Source organism: Bombina bombina, chromosome 7 (assembly GCF_027579735.1).
Source record: "Bombina bombina isolate aBomBom1 chromosome 7, aBomBom1.pri, whole genome shotgun sequence".
NCBI lineage: Eukaryota > Metazoa > Chordata > Amphibia > Anura > Bombinatoridae > Bombina > Bombina bombina.
In genome coordinates this window covers 620,251,352-620,270,372 of record NC_069505.1, presented here as the reverse complement: position 1 = coordinate 620,270,372, position 19,021 = coordinate 620,251,352, and the positions used below count along the sequence as shown (strand labels likewise).

Below are 19,021 nucleotides of genomic sequence, written 5' to 3'. Positions count from 1 at the left end.
ATCTCCTACGCAGTGCAAGATCGCCTCTCCATTTATCTGATCTGTAGATAATCTTAAAAGCAGAAATCTGCCTCTGGGAGGAAAACGTTTTGAACTCTAATTTGTATCCCTGGGACACTATTTTGTATTGCCCAGGGATCCAAAACATCTCGAACCCAAGCCTGAGCGAAGACGGAAAGTCTGCCCCCTACAAGATCCGGTCCCGGATCGGGGACATGTCCTTCATGCTGTCTTTGATTCAACAGCAAGCTACTTGGATTTCCTCTTTTATATATATATTTTTTTTTTTTTTTTTATTATTTTTTTTTTTACTGGTTGAAATTCTTTAAATTTCAAAAGTGATTATTTCCGTCAAACCAAGTCCCAATAAGTTCTTCCCCTTGTAAGGAATCGCTAAAAGCTTAAACTTAGAGCATACAACAAGGCTCTAACCATAAGACTCTGTGATCTGGAACAGAGAAACCTATACTCTCAGTTTGATAACTTGAAGGGAAGAATTCGAAATAAAGGAATTAGCCAATTTGAAAGCTTTTATCCTATCCTGGATCTTATACAGGGGAGTTTCTGACTTAGTAGCATCAGACAAAGCATCAAACCAATATGCCGCCGCACTAGTGACAGTAGCAAACACACAGCTGATTAGAAATTGTAAGCCCTGGTGTACATCCCTTTTCTAATTTTTGAAAAACCCAACCATCCTCTAAGGGTATAGTAGTTCTCTTAGCTAAGCTGGAAACCACTCCTTCCACCCTAGGGAATGTTTGCCCAGCCTCCTTAGCTGAGTCGGCTATGGGAATCATCCTTTTAAATATAGGGAGTGCGGACTTTCATTCCTTATAATGTACTGGACGCACTAGGATAGATTACACCGGTAGTGTCGGAGTCGCCCAGGGTAGCTAAAACCTCCAAAAGTAACAAATGGAGGTGTTCAAGCTAAAAAACTGAAAGAAAAACAACCTCAGATCAAATAAAGATATCATTCTATCTGAGTCTGAGAATTCTCTCTCAGATAATCCCGAAGTATCCTCCTTTCTCAGGTAACAGGGGAGAACCATTCGGAATAGCAACTACTGAATCAATCAATTTTCTATTGTCCTAAATGATTAAAAATAATTCCTCTAGTAATGTTTTCTACCTTGTGGGAAAAAACATATAATGTATGAAATGCAAAGTAATTCCAGGTAGAGTGTGAGAGAAAGCGCAGGGCACTGCATGTGGGCCATAAACTTTTTGTAGGACACTATAGGACAAAATTAAGGCATAGGTTGACCATAGTCAACAGACTCCTAAACAGCAAATGCCTTAGAAGGAGTAGGTTCAGAAAAGAGAGAAATTTCTTAATAAAAATTGACACATAAAAAACGTTTGCCAACCAAGAAATTGCAAAAAATAAGAGCTTTGAAAGTAGTGAAAGAATTCTTACCGCTCTCGGTCTATGAATAAGGCCAGTCAGGGCCGAAACATGTTAGACGTATCTACTGTCTGTGCCATGTTATTTTGAATTTTTAAGAGACGTGTCTACTGTCTGTGCCATGTTATTTTGAATTTTTAAGTCATGATTTTAAACTGGAAGAAATAAAGAACTTTTTAGTTTTTAAACCAGTTGCCATTCATCTTTTTGGTTTGAGTCACATAAAAAACGTTACTGTCTCTTTAAATTTTAAAAAGTAACTATTTTTTTGTGTGCTCTTGTTCCATTCTAAGTCGCAAAGGATGAATTAACAATAAACAGCTGAAATTATTTTAATAAAGACAAAAAAATGTTACTGCCTCTTTAAATTCTAAACTGTAACTTTTTTATTTTTGTGTGCAGAAACATAAAATAACATAAAAACAATGAAACTGCAGAATGTATTATTGTTGTTTTATTCCAGTCGCTGCAAAGGGGGGGCTGATGGACGATAATTGCAAAAATATGTGTACAATTTAAGGGCTTAACTAAAACCTGTACACCTGCCACTCTGCACCAGAGCTATTTCACCTTTATTTGTTCAACAATGATCCGGAACTTAGCAGGAGGAGAAAACCGTTCCTCCGGTTCCAGTAAAACCTGACTATGCGCTAAGCACTTTTCCTATTAGGGCAGATTGTGCAGATGGATATAATCACTCAAGATGGGGTCCATGAGTGACACAATACAAAATTTATGCTTACCTGATAAATTTCTTTCTTTTGCGATGTACCGAGTCCACGGATTCATCCTTACTTGTGGGATATTGTCCTTCCTAACAGGAAGTAGCAAAGAGAACACCACAGCAGAGCTGTCTATATAGCTCCCCCCTTAACTCCACCCCCCAGTCATTCGACCGAAGGCCAAGGAAGAAAAGGAGAAACTATAAGGTGCAGAGGTGACTGAAGTTTTCAATAAAAAATACTATCTGTCTTGATAGACAGGGCGGGCCGTGGACTCGGTACATCTCAAAAGAAAGAAATTTATCAGGTAAGCATAAATTTTGTTTTCTTTTGCATGATGTACCGAGTCCACGGATTCATCCTTACTTGTGGGATACCAATACCAAAGCTTTAGGACACGGATGAAGGGAGGGACAAGACAGGAACCTAAATGGAAGGCACCACTGCTTGCAAAACCTTCCTCCCAAAAATAGCCTCCGAAGAAGCAAAAGTATCAAATTTGTAAAATTTTGAAAAGGTATGAACCGAAGACCAAGTCGCAGCCTTACAAATCTGTTCAACAGAAGCATCATTTTTAAAAGCCCATGTGGAAGCTACCGCTCTAGTAGAATGAGCTGTAATCCTTTCAGGAGGCTGCTGTCCAGCAGTCTCATAAGCCAAACGGATGATGCTTTTCAGCCAAAAGGAAAGAGAAGTCGCCGTAGCCTTATGACCCCTACGCTTTCCAGAATAGACAACAAACAAAGAAGATGTTTGACGAAAATTTTTGGTTGCCTGCAAATAAAATTTCAAAGCACGAACCACGTCCAAGTTGTGCAACAGACGTTCCTTCTTACAAGAAGGATTAGGACACAGAGAAGGAACAACAATTTCCTGATTGATATTCCTGTTAGTAACAACCTTAGGTAGGAACCCAGGCTTGGTACGCAAAACCACCTTATCAGCATGGAACACAAGATAAGGTGAGTCACATTGTAATGCAGATAGTTCAGAAACTCTTCGAGCTGAAGAGATAGCAACTAGGAACAAAACTTTCCAAGATAAATGCTTAATATCTATGGAATGCATGGGTTCAAACGGAACCCCCTGAAGAACTTTAAGAACTAAATTTAGACTCCATGGCGGAGCAACAGGTTTAAACACAGGCTTAATTCTATCTAAAGCCTGACAAAAAGCCCGAACGTCTGGAACATCTGCCAGACGCTTGTGCAACAAAATAGACAGAGCAGAAATCTGTCCTTTTAGGGAACTAGCTGACAATCCTTTCTCCAATCCCTCTTGGAGAAAAGACAAAATCCTAGGAATCCTGATTTTACTCCAGGAGAAGCCTTTGGATTCGCACCAAAAAAGATATTTACGCCATATCTTATGATAGATTTTCCTGGTAACAGGCTTTCGAGCCTGAATCAAGGTATTTATGACTGACTCAGAGAAACCCCGCTTTGATAGAATCAAGCGTTCAATCTCCAAGCAGTCAGTTGCAGAGAAATTAGATTTGGATGCTTGAATGGACCTTGAATCAGAAGGTCCTGTCTCAATGGCAGAGACCATGGTGGAAGGGATGATATGTCCACCAGGTCTGCATACCAAGTCCTGCGTGGCCACGCAGGCGCTATCAAAATCACAGATGCTCCCTCCTGTTTGATTCTGGCAATCAGACGTGGAAGGAGAGGGAAAGGTGGAAACACATACGCCAGGTTGAACGACCAGGGTATTGCTAGAGCATATATCAGTACAGCCTGAGGATCCCTTGACCTGGAGCCGTAACAAGGAAGTTTGGCGTTCTGACGAGACGCCATCAGATCCAATTCTGGTGTGCCCTATAGCTGAACCAGCTGAGCAAACACCTCCGGATGGAGTTCCCACTCCCCCGGATGAAAAGTCTGACGACTTAGAAAATCTGCCTCCCAGTTCTCTACACCTGGGATATAGATCGCTAAAAGATGGCAAGAGTGAGCCTCTGCCCATCGGATTATCCTTGAGACCTCTATCATCGCTAAGGACCTCTTTGTTCCGACCTGATGATTGATATAAGCCACAGTCGTGATGTTGTCCGACTGAAACCTGATGAATCTGGCCAAAGCCAGCTGAGGCCATGCCTGGAGAGCATTGAATATCGCTCTCAATTCCAGAATATGTATCGGTAGGAGAGCCTCCTCCCGAGTCCACAAACCCTGAGCTTTCAGGGAATTCCAGACTGCACCCCAGCCGAGAAGACTGGCGTCTGTCGTCACTATAACCCATTCTGGCCTGCGGAAACACATTCCCTGGGACAGATGATCCTGTGACAACCACCAAAGAAGAGAGTCTCTGGTCTCTTGATCCAGATTTATCTGAGGAGATAAATCTGCATAATCCCCATTCCACTGATTGAGCATGCATAGCTGCAGTGGTCTGAGATGCAAGCGAGCAAACGGAACTATGTCCATTGCCGCTACCATTAGACCGATGACCTCCATACACTGAGCCACTGACGGCCGAGGAATGGAGTGAAAAACTCGGCAGGTGGACAAAATCAGAGTCCCTAGAAATGAAACTCTTGTGAGGGGGGAAAGAGAACTCTTTTGTACGTTCACCTTCCACCCGTGAGATCTTAGAAAGGCCAACACTAAGTCCGTGTGAGACTTGGCTAGTTGGAGGAACTGGTGATGATCTTTGTGGATAGGAATGTGTAGATACGCATCCTTTAAGTCCACAGTAGTCATATATTGACCCTCCTGGATCAATGGTAAGATAGTCCGAATGGTCTCCATCTTGAAAGATGGGACTCTGAGGAATTGGTTTAGGATCTTGAGATCCAGAATTGGTCTGAAGGTTCCCTCCTTTTTTGGAACTATAAACAGATTGGAGTAGAACCCCTGCCCCTGTTCTGCTTTTGGAACTGGGCAGATCACTCCCATGATAAAAAGGTCTTCTACACAGCGTAAGAACGCCTCTCTTTTTGTCGGGTTTACAGACAATTGAGAAAGATGGAACCTCCCCCTTGGAGGGGAATCCTTGAAATCTAGAAGGTATCCCTGGGTAACAATTTCTACTGCCCAGGAATCCTGAACGTCTCTTGCCCAGGCCTGAGCAAAGAGAGAGAGTCTGCCCCCTACTAGATCCGGTCCCGGATCGGGGGCTACCCCTTCATGCTGACTTAGTGGCAGCAGCAGGCTTTTTGGCCTGTTTACCCTTGTTCCAAGCCTGATTAGGTCTCCAGGTTGGCTTGGATTGAGCAAAGTTCCCCTTTTGCTTTGCAGCAGAGGAAGAGGAAGTGGGACCACTCTTGAAGTTTCGAAAGGAACGAAAATTATTTTGTTTGGTCCTTGTCTTATTTGACTTATCCTGAAGGAGGGTATGACCCTTCCCTCCAGTAATGTCTGAAATGATCTCTTTCAGTGCAGGCCCGAATAGGGTCTTACCTTTGAAAGGGATGGACAAAAGCTTAGATTTAGATGACACATCAGCTGACCAGGACTTAAGCCATAACGCTCTACGCGCTAAAATGGCAAAACCTGAATTCTTAGCCGCTAATTTAGCAAGATGAAAAGCGGCATCTGTTATAAAAGAATTAGCCAACTTAAGAGCCTTAATTCTGTCCAAAATATCATCTAGTGGGGTCTCCATCTGAAGAGCCTCTTCTAGAGCCTCAAACCAAAAGGCAGCCGCAGTGGTTACAGGAACAATGCACGCTATAGGTTGAAGAAGAAAACCTTGATGAACAAAAATTTTCTTTAGGAGACCCTCCAATTTTTTATCCATAGGATCAATGAAAGCACAACTGTCTTCAATAGGTATAGTTGTACGCTTAGCCAGGGTACAAATAGCTCCCTCCACCTTAGGGACCATCTGCCATGAGTCCTTTATGGTGTCAGAAATGGGAAACATTTTCTTAAAAACAGGAGGGGGAGAGAACGGAATACCTGGTCTATCCCACTCCTTAGTAATAATGTCCGAAATCCTCTTAGGGACCGGAAAAACATCAGTGTAAACAGGAACCTCTAAATATTTGTCCATTTTACACAATTTCTCTGGAACTACAATAGGGTCACAATCATCCAGAGTAGCTAAAACCTCCCTGAGCAATAAGCGGAGGTGCTCTAGCTTAAATTTAAATGCCGTCATATCTGAATCTGTCTGAGGGAACATCTTTCCTAAATCAGAAATCTCTCCCTCAGACAGCAAATCCCTCATCCCTACTTCAGAACATTGTGAGGGAATATCGGATACGGCTACTAAAGCGTCAGAAGGCTCAGCATTTGTTCTTAACTCAGAGCTACTGCGCTTCCCTTGCAACTCAGGCAGCTTAGATAAAACCTCTGTGAGGGTAGTATTCATAACTGAAGCCATATCTTGCAAGGTGAAAGAATTAGACGCACTAGAAGTACTTGGCATCGCTTGTGCGGGCGTTACCGGTTGTGACACTTGGGGAGAACTAGATGGCAAAACCTGATTTCCTTCTGTCTGAGAATCATCTAATGCCAAACTTTTATAAGTCAAAATATGCTGTTTGCAATTTATAGACATATCAGTACAAGTGGGACACATTCTAAGAGGGGGTTCCACAATGGCTTCTAAACAAATTGAACAATGAGTTTCCTCAGTGTCAGACATGTTTAACAGACTAGTAATAAAGCAAGCAACCTTGGAAAACACTTTATTTAATGAAAAAAACACAATTTGCAAAAACAGTACTGTGCCTTTAAGAGAAAAAAAGGCATACACAAACTGCAAAACAGGTTAAAATTGCTTAGTGTACCCACTAAGCTTTAGAAGGATTGCACCACAAGTAAAAAAGCAATAGACCCCCAAATGAAAAAAACGGATTGATAATTGTCTAAAACCGGTTAAAAACCCCTAAAGCACCTTGCCACAGCTCTGCTGTGGCCCTACCTGTCCTTAGGAAACGATAATATGGGGTTTAAAGCTTCAATTAGTCCCTCAGAAGACTATCAGGACTTCAGGAGAAGTTGCTTGCTGCTTGTAAATGTGAAAATAGGCCCCGCCCACCTCACTCGATGTTGCTGGGGCCTACACAAAACTAACAAACCCTGCCTGAAAGCCATGTGGGTTATAAACAACCCCAAAGAACCCTCAAGCAAATGTCCCATAAAACAAAAAACGTTACTCCCAGACACAAAAACGTTTTTCCCAAATTCACATAACAAACTGAGTGCCCACAAAAAATTAACCCTTTATGCAAGCTATTAAAAACCTCTGATAACACTATTATTACTGCTTCCCCTTCCCCTAATGGGGACACTGTCAGCCTTTCTGAGTTAACACAGTCTCTGCAGAAAATATGACTGAACATACCTCATTGCTGTATAGCAAGAAACCGTTCCTCACACTGAAGTTTTCCTGTACTCCTCAGCTTCTGTGGGAACAGCAGTGGACCTTAGTTACAAATGCTAAGATCATCATCCTCTAGGCAGAAATCTTCATCTATGTCCTGCCTGAGAGTAAATAGTACAACACCGGTACCATTTAAAAATAACAAACTCTTGATTGAAGAGAAAATAAAAACTAACAGTTTAACACCTCTTCTCTTTACCCTTCCAGCTTAGAGCTAGCAAAGAGAATGACTGGGGGGTGGAGTTAAGGGGGGAGCTATATAGACAGCTCTGCTGTGGTGTTCTCTTTGCTACTTCCTGTTAGGAAGGACAATATCCCACAAGTAAGGATGAAACCGTGGACTCGGTACATCATGCAAAAGAAATAGCGTACAGCATTAAGATCCGCCCATCGTGGGCGTTGCCAAAAATGGGACCATCTCCCGGTCGGTATATTTCTATGTTAAAACTGCCGGGAGAAAACCTCAGAGCCATAAAATAGCACTGCCTCCTATCCAGCCCCAGTGCCTGCATAAAATGGCTGCCATAGTTCTCTCCATCAAGAAGAGTTCACGAGTCCCATCACATTAAAGAGCCCAATCGGTTATCTTAGCCCTTGATTATATGATTGTCAGTAATGTAGTGCTCACTTTCTTCTGAGTGATTGATGTCCCCAGAAAATAATAAAATTAGCACTTACCTTGAACTTCTGCCTGACAGCAAGGCAGCTCACAGGCTTGAGAGGTCCTCTCCCTCACATCGACCTGTGGAGAAATAGAGTGCTGAGTAAGCTGTACCTCAGACTATAGGATATAGGGCAGCATCAGTAATACATGGGAGACGCAGTGAGAATTATGTCCCACAAGTTCCCATTGCTCTAAAGCCACCAATGCTCTACTGTAGAGACTGATCTGGACTACGGCTACACCCTAGAACAACGCAGCACTCTCTGGCACTACTTTAAAAATAATAAACTCTTGATTGAAGAATCTTTTCTAACACCTCACTTTACCTTTTTCTATCACTAACGTAGGCAAAGAGAGTGACTGGAGTGGGAGGGAAGGGAGGAGCTATTTAACAGCTCTGCTGTGGTGCTCTTTGCTGCCTCCTGCTGACCAGGAGGTGAATATCCCATTAGTAATTAAGATGATCTGTGGACTCATCGTGTCTTAAAAAAGAAATAAAGTGTATTTATATAACAGTGCTGGTTCTGTAAAACAGGGGGATGGGTAATAAAGGGATAAACACTAACATTCTGGTGTAGACCGGCCCTCACCTCTCTGTGCAGCCGGTGAATGTTCCTGTGTGGGGAACGTTTCTTCACAACGCTGTATTCCTACAAGATCATAGAGAAATGCGTCAGTATTCTATAGAGGAGACTTAAAGGGATACGAGACTGCAAAATGTATTGTGTGAGTCTGGCAGAAGAGGTAACAGTGCTGCCATATAGTGCTCTTGCCAATGGATACCATTCTTACAAAACGTCTGCCATATAGTGCTCCAGACAAGTGCCCACTCCTGAGCGCACGTCCCTGCTTTTCAACAAAAGACACCAAGAGAACGAAGGAGATGCGATAATAGAATTAAATTAGAAATGGTTTAAAATTGTACCTGAATCACAAGAGAAACATTTTGGGTTTCATGTCCCTTTAAAGGGACATGAAACCTAGAATTCCTCTTTCATAATTCAGATAGAACGTACAATTTTAAACAACTTTCCAATTTACTTCCATTATCTAATTAGCTTAATTCTCTGTGTATTGTTTATTGAAAAGTATACCTCGGTAGGCTCGGAAGCAGCAATGCACTACTGGGAACTGGCTTCTGATTGGTGGCTGCACATATATGCCTCTTGTCATTGGCTCACCTAGCTTCCGTTAGTGCATTGCTGCTCCCTCCTAAAGAGGACAACAAGAGATTTGATAACAAAAATAAATAAGAAAGTTATTTAACATTGTCTGTTCTTTCTGAACCATGAACAAAAAAATGAAAGGGACACTAAACCCAATTTTTTTCTCTCATGATTCAGATAGAGCAGCAATTTTATGCAACTTTCTAATTTATTCTGATGATCAATTGTTCTTCATTCTCTTGCTATCTTTATTTGAGAAAGCAGGAATATAAGCTTAGGAGCAAGCCCTTTAAGTCACCAATCAGCTAATGCTACCCAGGTGCTGAACCAAAAATGGGCCGGTTCCTAAGCTTTACAATACTGCTTTTTCAAATAAAGATAGCAAGAGAAGGAAGAAAAAATGGATAATAGGAGTAAATTTAAAGTTTCTTAGAATTGCCGCACTATCTGAATCATGAGAGGAAATATTTGGGCTTAGTGTCCCTTTAACACTCAGGATACCCTTGTGCATATATTGTGATTTCTTGTGTTCCTTTATTAAAAGCACATTCTATGCAGTAACCATACACATTACCATTATGCACATTATCACCCAACTAGAAGCCTGCTCTAGTATTCCTCTTCTCGAAAAATCATAGTCCCATTAAATATCAATTCACTCTCCACATCCTTCTCTTACTTTGACATATTAAAAGGGCCATAATAATTGAACAATGACGAGTTCTAATTCGCTAGTCTATCGACCCTACACAGCCAATCACGAGGGGCCCTGAACACACAATTGATTTTAACCAGTGCGCAGCCCTGATCGTCCCTTGACAGAGTGTGAAACCAGATCACACATGCAAGGAGCGACCTAACTTTACGCTGTTAAGGAAATATCCGCAGGTGGTTGAACCATGACTTATTCCTTCCGAAGAATCGGTGTGCAACGAAATGATGATTAAAAGAATGTACTGCGGTACGAAAATGTAATTCAGACAAAGGTGAGCATTTACTGTCCCTTTAACCCTCTTGCCACGCCTATGTCCTTTTTATTACATCTGCATATCGATTCTGAATTAAAACAGACGTGTAATAATGACATCACAACATCATCCGCCAGAAGGTTTCACCTCTCCAGTCAGCAGGTAGATGATCTCCAAAGCGTAATTCAAGAACTGCTCCGCCATCTGTTCCCGGTTTTTCTTCATCTTGTTTTATATCGGGAAATAAAGAAGCTACAAGACCTACGAGAATGGAAAAGTATCAAAAATTAGGAGAGGAGAAAAGTTGTCTAGGGATGAAGTAGTCAGGAGATCAGCTGGTCAGGAGAAATGAGAATATAGATTGGCCGTGAATAAGACCATTGGTTTGCGCCTACAAATAGATAAAATACTATATACGGTAGAGTTTTACGCTAAGCAATGCTGAGGTAGATTTGCTTTCAGGCGTTTTTTTATCTGGATAAGCTACAAATAATAGTGCACCTTATCTTTTGACAATATTTCAAGATGTTTTATAACAATACAGTTTCTTTAAATTACATGAATGGGTGGGAATCATGTTAACAGAAAAAGGTGTGAAATAGCCAACAATAAATATGGCAGCGCAGAGGTTAATACAGACGGCAGCGCAGAGGTTAATACAGACGGCAGCGCAGAGGTTAATACAGACGGCAGCGCAGATGGCAGCGCAGAGGTTAATACAGACGGCAGCGCAGAGGTTAATACAGACGGCAGCGCAGAGGTTAATACAGACGGCAGCGCAGAGGTTAATACAGACGGCAGCGCAGATGGCAGCGCAGAGGTTAATACAGACGGCAGCACAGAGGTTAATACAGACGGCAGCGCAGAGGTTAATACAGACGGCAGCGCAGAGGTTAATACAGACGGCAGCGCAGAGGTTAATACAGACGGCAGCAAAGAGGTTAATACAGACGGCAGCACAGAGGTTAATACAGATGGCAGCGCAGATGGCAGCACAGAGGTTAATACAGACGGCAGCACAGAGGTTAATACAGATGGCAGCGCAGAGGTTAATACAGACGGAAGCGCAGAGGTTAATACAGACGGAAGCACAGAGGTTAATACAGATGGCAGCACAGAGGTTAATACAGACGGAAGCACAGAGGTTAATACAAACGGAAGCACAGAGGTTAATACAGATGGCAGCACAGAGGTTAATACAGACGGAAGCACAGAGGTTGATACAGACGGCAGCACAGAGGTTAATACAGACGGCAGCACAGAGGTTAATACAGACGGCAGCGCAGAGGTTAATAAAGACGGCAGCGCAGAGGTTAATACAGACGGCAGCGCAGAGGTTAATACAGACGGCAGCGCAGAGGTTAATACAGACGGCAGCGCAGAGGTTAATACAGACGGCAGCAAAGAGGTTAATACAGACGGCAGCACAGAGGTTAATACAGACGGCAGCACAGAGGTTAATAAAGACGGCAGCGCAGAGGTTAATACAGACGGCAGCGCAGAGGTTAATACAGACGGCAGCGCAGAGGTTAATACAGACGGCAGCGCAGAGGTTAATACAGACGGCAGCACAGAGGTTAATACAGACGGCAGCGCAGAGGTTAATACAGACGGCAGCACAGAGGTTAATATAGACGGCAGCGCAGAGGTTAATAAAGATGGCAGCACAGAGGTTAATATAGACGGCAGCGCAGAGGTTAATAAAGATGGCAGCGCAGAGGTTAATATAGATGGCAGCACAGAGGTTAATACAGACGGCAGCGCAGAGGTTAATACAGACGGCAGCGCAGAGGTTAATACAGACGGCAGCGCAGAGGTTAATACAGACGGCAGCGCAGAGGTTAATACAGACGGCAGCACAGAGGTTAATACAGACGGCAGCACAGAGGTTAATACAGACGGCAGCACAGAGATCAGCCAAGAGTACAGATGGTAACATATAAAGCAACCAGGTGTATGAAAGGTAATAGCACGTTACACTGCACAATACATAGACACATTACACAATACATAGACACATTATACAATACATAGACACACTACACAATACATAGACACACTGCACAATACATAGACACACTACACAATATATAGACACACTACACAATACATAGACACACTACACAATACATAGACACACTACACAATACATAGACACACTACACAGGATATAGACACACTACACAGGATATAGACACACTACACAATACATAGACACACTACACAATACATAGACACACTACACAATACATAGACACACTGCACAATACATAGACACACTACACAGGATATAGACACACTACACAATATATAGACACACTACACAGGATATAGACACACTACAGACACACTACACAATACATAGACACACTACACAAGATATAGACACACTACACAATACATAGACACACTACACAGGATATAGACACAATACACAATACATAGACACACTACACAGGATATAGACACACTACACAATACATAGACACAATACATAGACACACTACACAATACATAGACACACTACACAAGATATAGACACACTACACAAGATATAGACACACTACACAAGATATAGACACACTACACAATACATAGACACACTACACAGGATATAGACACACTACACAGGATATAGACACACTACACAATATATAGACACACTACACAATACATAGACACACTACACAATATATAGACACACTACACAATATATAGACACACTACACAATACATAGACACACTACACAATATATAGACACACTACATAGACACACTACACAATATATAGACACACTACACAATACATAGACACACTACACAATATATAGACACACTACACAATATATAGACACACTACACAATATATAGACACACTACACAATACATAGACACACTACACAATATATAGACACAGTACACAATATATAGACACAGTACACAATACATAGACACACTACACAATACATAGACACACTACACAATACATAGACACACTACACAGGATATAGACACAGTACACAATATATAGACACAGTACACAGGATATAGACACACTACACAGGATATAGACACACTACACAATACATAGACACACTACACAATATATAGACACACTACACAATATATAGACACACTACACAATATATAGACACACTACACAGGATATAGACACACTACACAATACATAGACACACTACACAATACATAGACACAGTACACAATATATAGACACACTACACAATACATAGACACACTACACAGGATATAGACACACTACACAATATATAGACACACTACACAGGATATAGACACACTACACAATATATAGACACACTACACAGGATATAGACACAATACACAGGATATAGACACAATACACAGGATATAGACACACTACACAATATATAGACACACTACACAGGATATAGACACACTACACAATATATAGACACACTACACAGGATATAGACACACTACACAGGATATAGACACACTACACAATACATAGACACACTACACAGGATATAGACACAGTACACAGGATATAGACACACTACACAGGATATAGACACACTACAGACACACTACACAATATATAGACACACTACACAATACATAGACACACTACACAGGATATAGACACACTACACAATATAGACACACTACACAATATAGACACACTACACAATACATAGACACACTACACAATATAGAGACACTACACAATACATAGACACTACACAATACATAGACACACTACACAATATAGAGACACTACACAATACATAGACACACTACACATGATATAGACACACTACACAGGATATAGACACACTACACAATACATAGACACACTACACATGATATAGACACACTACACAGGATATAGACACACTACACAGGATATAGACACACTACACAGGATATAGACACACTACACAGGATATATAGACACACTACACAGGATATAGACACACTACACAGGATATAGACACACTACACAATACATAGACACACTACACAGGATATAGACACAGTACACAGGATATAGACACACTACACAATATATAGACACACTACACAGGATATAGACACACTACACTATATATAGACACACTACACAATACATAGACACACTACACAGGATATAGACACACTACATAGGATATAGTCACAGTACACAAGATATAGACACACTACACTATATGTAAACACAGTACACACAATATAGACACACTACACAGGATATAGTCACAGTACACAATAGACACACTACACAAGATATAGACACACTACACAATATGTAGACACATTACACAATACGTAGACACAGTACACAATACATAGACACAGTACACAGGATATAGACACACTACACAGGATATAGACACAGTACACAATATATAGACACACTACACAATACATAGACACACTAAACTATATATAGACACACTACACTATATATAGACACACTATACAGGATATAGACACACTACACAATACATAGACACAGTACACAGGATATAGACACACTACACAATACATAGACACAGTACACAGGATATAGACACACTACACAATACATAGACACAATACACAATACATAGACACAATACATAGACACAGTACACAGGATATAGACACAGTGCACTATATATAGACACACTAAACAATACATAGACACACTACACAATATATAGACACACTACACAATACATAGACACACTACACAGGATATAGACACACTACACAATACATAGACACACTACACAATATATAGACACACTACATAGACACACTACACAGGATATAGACACACTACACAATACATAGACACACTACACAATATATAGACACACTACACAATATATAGACACACTACACAATATATAGACACACTACACAGGATATAGACACACTACACAGGATATAGACACACTACACAATATATAGACACACTACACAATACATAGACACACTACACAGGATATAGACACACTACACAGGATATAGACACAGTACACAATATATAGACACACTACACAGGATATAGACACACTACACAGGATATAGACACACTACACAATACATAGACACACTACACAATATATAGACACACTACACAATATATAGACACACTACACAGGATATAGACACACTACACAATATATAGACACACTACACAATACATAGACACACTACACAGGATATAGACACAGTACACAATATATAGACACACTACACAGGATATAGACACACTACACAGGATATAGACACACTACACAGAACTGGTTAGATAAGAATAAGTATATGTAGCTAATAGAGAGCTAATATGTGTGAGAGAAAGAGAAAAACGTACCCTGTCTGATCTTCTGATGCTTCCTGGTAGGGAAAATAAATGTCCAAAAAAAACTGGATATAAAACTGTAAAAAACAAAAACGTTTACATTATCCCCAGAAAACACAGAGAAAAGTGTCAATAGAGGGCACAGTTATATTTATTACTTATAGGGATAGGAACGTCAAAATTAAACTTGCAAAAATCAGATAGAGCATGTCATTTTAAATTCACTTCTGTTTTCTTCTCTTGGTATCCCTTGTTGAAAAAGAATATGCACATATCCTACACTAGTGGGAGCTGCTGGTGATTGGTTAACTATATATATCTATCTCAAAAGGTGTAGAACATACAAAATGTATATTACAGCTGTATTGTGCATTTATATATATGCACAGACACACATATTACATATCTAGCAAGTGAGTGCTGTATTATATATATATATATATATATATATATATATATAAAATAGTATAGCAAGTGAGTGCTGTATTATATATATATATATATATATAAAATAGTATAGCAAGTGAGTGCTGTATTATATATATATATATATATATAAAATAGTATAGCAAGTGAGTGCGGTATTATATATATATATATAAAATAGTATAGCAAGTGAGTGCTGTAGTTAGCAAAAGATGAGGCAGCAGTCGGTTCCTTGTGTGCATAAAAACCAATTCTTTATTCTTCTTGTATAAAACAATACTTCACATCACAGCAAACAGGTAAAAGGAATGCAGGTGGTTGACTAGTTTCGGCAATGCCGTAATCATAAACCAAGTGAGTGCTGTATTATATATATATATATATATATATATATATATATATATATATATATAAAATAGTATAGCAAGTGAGTGCTGTATTATATATATATATATATATATATAAAATAGTATAGCAAGTGAGTGCTGTATTATATATATATATATATATATATATATATATATATAAAATAGTATAGCAAGTGAGTGCTGTATTATATATATATATATATATATATATATAAAATAGTATAGCAAGTGAGTGCTGTATTATATATATATATATATATATAAAATAGTATAGCAAGTGAGTGCTGTATTATATATATATATATATATAAAATAGTATAGCAAGTGAGTGCTGTATTATATATATATATATATAAAATAGTATAGCAAGTGAGTGCTGTATTATATATATATATAAAATAGTATAGCAAGTGAGTGCTGTATTATATATATATATATATATATATATATATAAAATAGTATAGCAAGTGAGTGCTGTATTATATATATATATATATATAAAATAGTATAGCAAGTGAGTGCTGTATTATATATATATATATATATAAAATAGTATAGCAAGTGAGTGCTGTATTATATATATATATATATAAAATAGTATAGCAAGTGAGTGCTGTATTATATATATATATATATATATATATAAAATAGTATAGCAAGTGAGTGCTGTATTATATATATATATATATATAAAATAGTATAGCAAGTGAGTGCTGTATTATATATATATATATATATATAAAATAGTATAGCAAGTGAGTGCTGTATTATATATATATATATATATATATATAAAATAGTATAGCAAGTGAGTGCTGTATTATATATATATATATATATATATATATATATATATAGGCTTACCATAATTTTTAGAGGTGAAACTGGGACCACCTGGTGCGGTGCCAGTGGGGGTGTGGTCAGGAGCGTGGTCAAGGGGGCGTGGCAATTACCGGTCCTTTTAAAGTAGTAGCTTTTATGTGTGTAATGTTTCGTGGATACTCTACCCTTCCTCAGTCAAACAAGTGAATCACACAGTTTAAATAGACCATAACACTACCCCTTGTGAAAAAGGCACCATTACTTTGTCATGGCAAATAAATCATTAATCTAAATCTCAGATGCTAAATAATGCCAAACATAAGCATAATTATCACTTTCATAATTATCAATTTCACAATTTAATATCTGCAGTGTAATATGTGTTTTATGTGTCTAATTAAGGAACAGAGCCAAATACTGATAAGGCATAAATACAACACTGAATAAAAGTAAAAAAGAAACACGTAAGTACCTGCTAAAGCTGTTTAAGAGGCTACTCTATACCATAATGCAGGACGATTATAGCCAAAATGCTATCCTGCATGCAGTAAAGCAAGATCCAGGCCAAAAATCCTGCCTGTCTGTACTTCCTAGTCATACTCACATGATTCCCCTAAAGGTGTATTACCGGCAATGTCACCAGGGGTCGGGGGTGTTAAATTCTTAGAAAAATAAACCAAGTAGTACTACAAAAATTAAAAAACCCTATGCTGTTCACTCAGCCTGTATTACTAAATGTAAACTTTGAAGGACACGAACGTTAAGCTAAGCAGGGCTGTATGTAATAAAGCACCAGCATCCAACTATGCTGGAGAGCCACAGTCCAGTCATATTTGATAATATTCATGATTTGAAACCTGGAGGTGGCAACCCTACTGGGACAGAATGAACAACTGGGTGGGACACTGGGACAGCGCCTCCAAACCGGGACAATCCCAGTAAAAGTGGGACTTCTGGTAAGCCTATATATATATATATATATATATATATATATATATATATATATATATATATATAAAAAAATAGTATAGCAAGTGCGTGTATTTGTATCCCAGCAGATGAAGATGTCAGTATACAGAGGTATGCACTAATACACAGGTATTCAAATGCTCCACTACTGCGTACAAAGAAGTAAAACACACATAGCCCATGCCTTATACATAACATGTGCGGCTGCGCTAAAATAAGCGCAATATAAATAGTTAGGCAGAGATTTACCTTTGATATGTGGCCAAATTCAGAAATCTTCCGCCATATCAGATAAGGGAGGAAGTGAGGCTTCCGAGTGGGCAATACCTATTCCCGCTGCACACTGGGAGTTGTAGTTTAAGCCGGAAGTTGAAGTTGTGTAAATCTAATCCGCGTCATATGACACTAAACATCCAATCAATGTTAAGATTTATGTTGCGCTCGTTTAAATTTATTGTAGTTAGAAACGTCATAAATAATGAAGCGGCCTGTATCCTGTAAAGAAAATGCGTTGCTTAGCAACCGAAGATGCTGCTTTCAACTGTATTTTGCCCTTAAAGTGTACGTCATTTCTTATAATCACCCACAAATGGCTAATATGACGTAACATTAGTGTAAATAAGAAGCACCACGTGTGACTGAAAGTGGAGATATATATATATATATATATATATATATATATATATATATATATATATATATATATATATATAAAATATCTACACTATATATAGGATATACCCTAATGAGCGTGATATTTGCAGCAAGCTTATTAATAATAAAAAAAATCTAATTTGCTTTTATTATTGAATATACTT

General features: G+C 39.1%; 1 protein-coding gene across 2 annotated transcripts in view; it reads right to left on the bottom strand.

Moving 5' to 3' along the window:
- LOC128635629 (zinc finger protein 436-like) overlaps positions 1-18,500 on the bottom strand; it is a 182,523-nt gene extending 164,023 nt beyond the window's left edge. The window contains exons 1-4 of one of the 2 annotated variants that reach the window (XM_053688708.1): positions 18,453-18,500; positions 15,631-15,695; positions 10,416-10,529; positions 8,725-8,784 (exon numbers count right to left, since the gene is read on the bottom strand). In XM_053688708.1, the coding sequence (XP_053544683.1) occupies positions 8,725-8,784; positions 10,416-10,493 (138 nt within the window). In that variant the 5' untranslated portion in view covers positions 10,494-10,529; positions 15,631-15,695; positions 18,453-18,500. The remainder of the gene's footprint in view (positions 1-8,724; positions 8,785-10,415; positions 10,530-15,630; positions 15,696-18,452) is intronic. The other variant, XM_053688709.1, reaches the window with a different exon arrangement.
- Between the last annotated feature and the right edge of the window lie 521 nt (positions 18,501-19,021).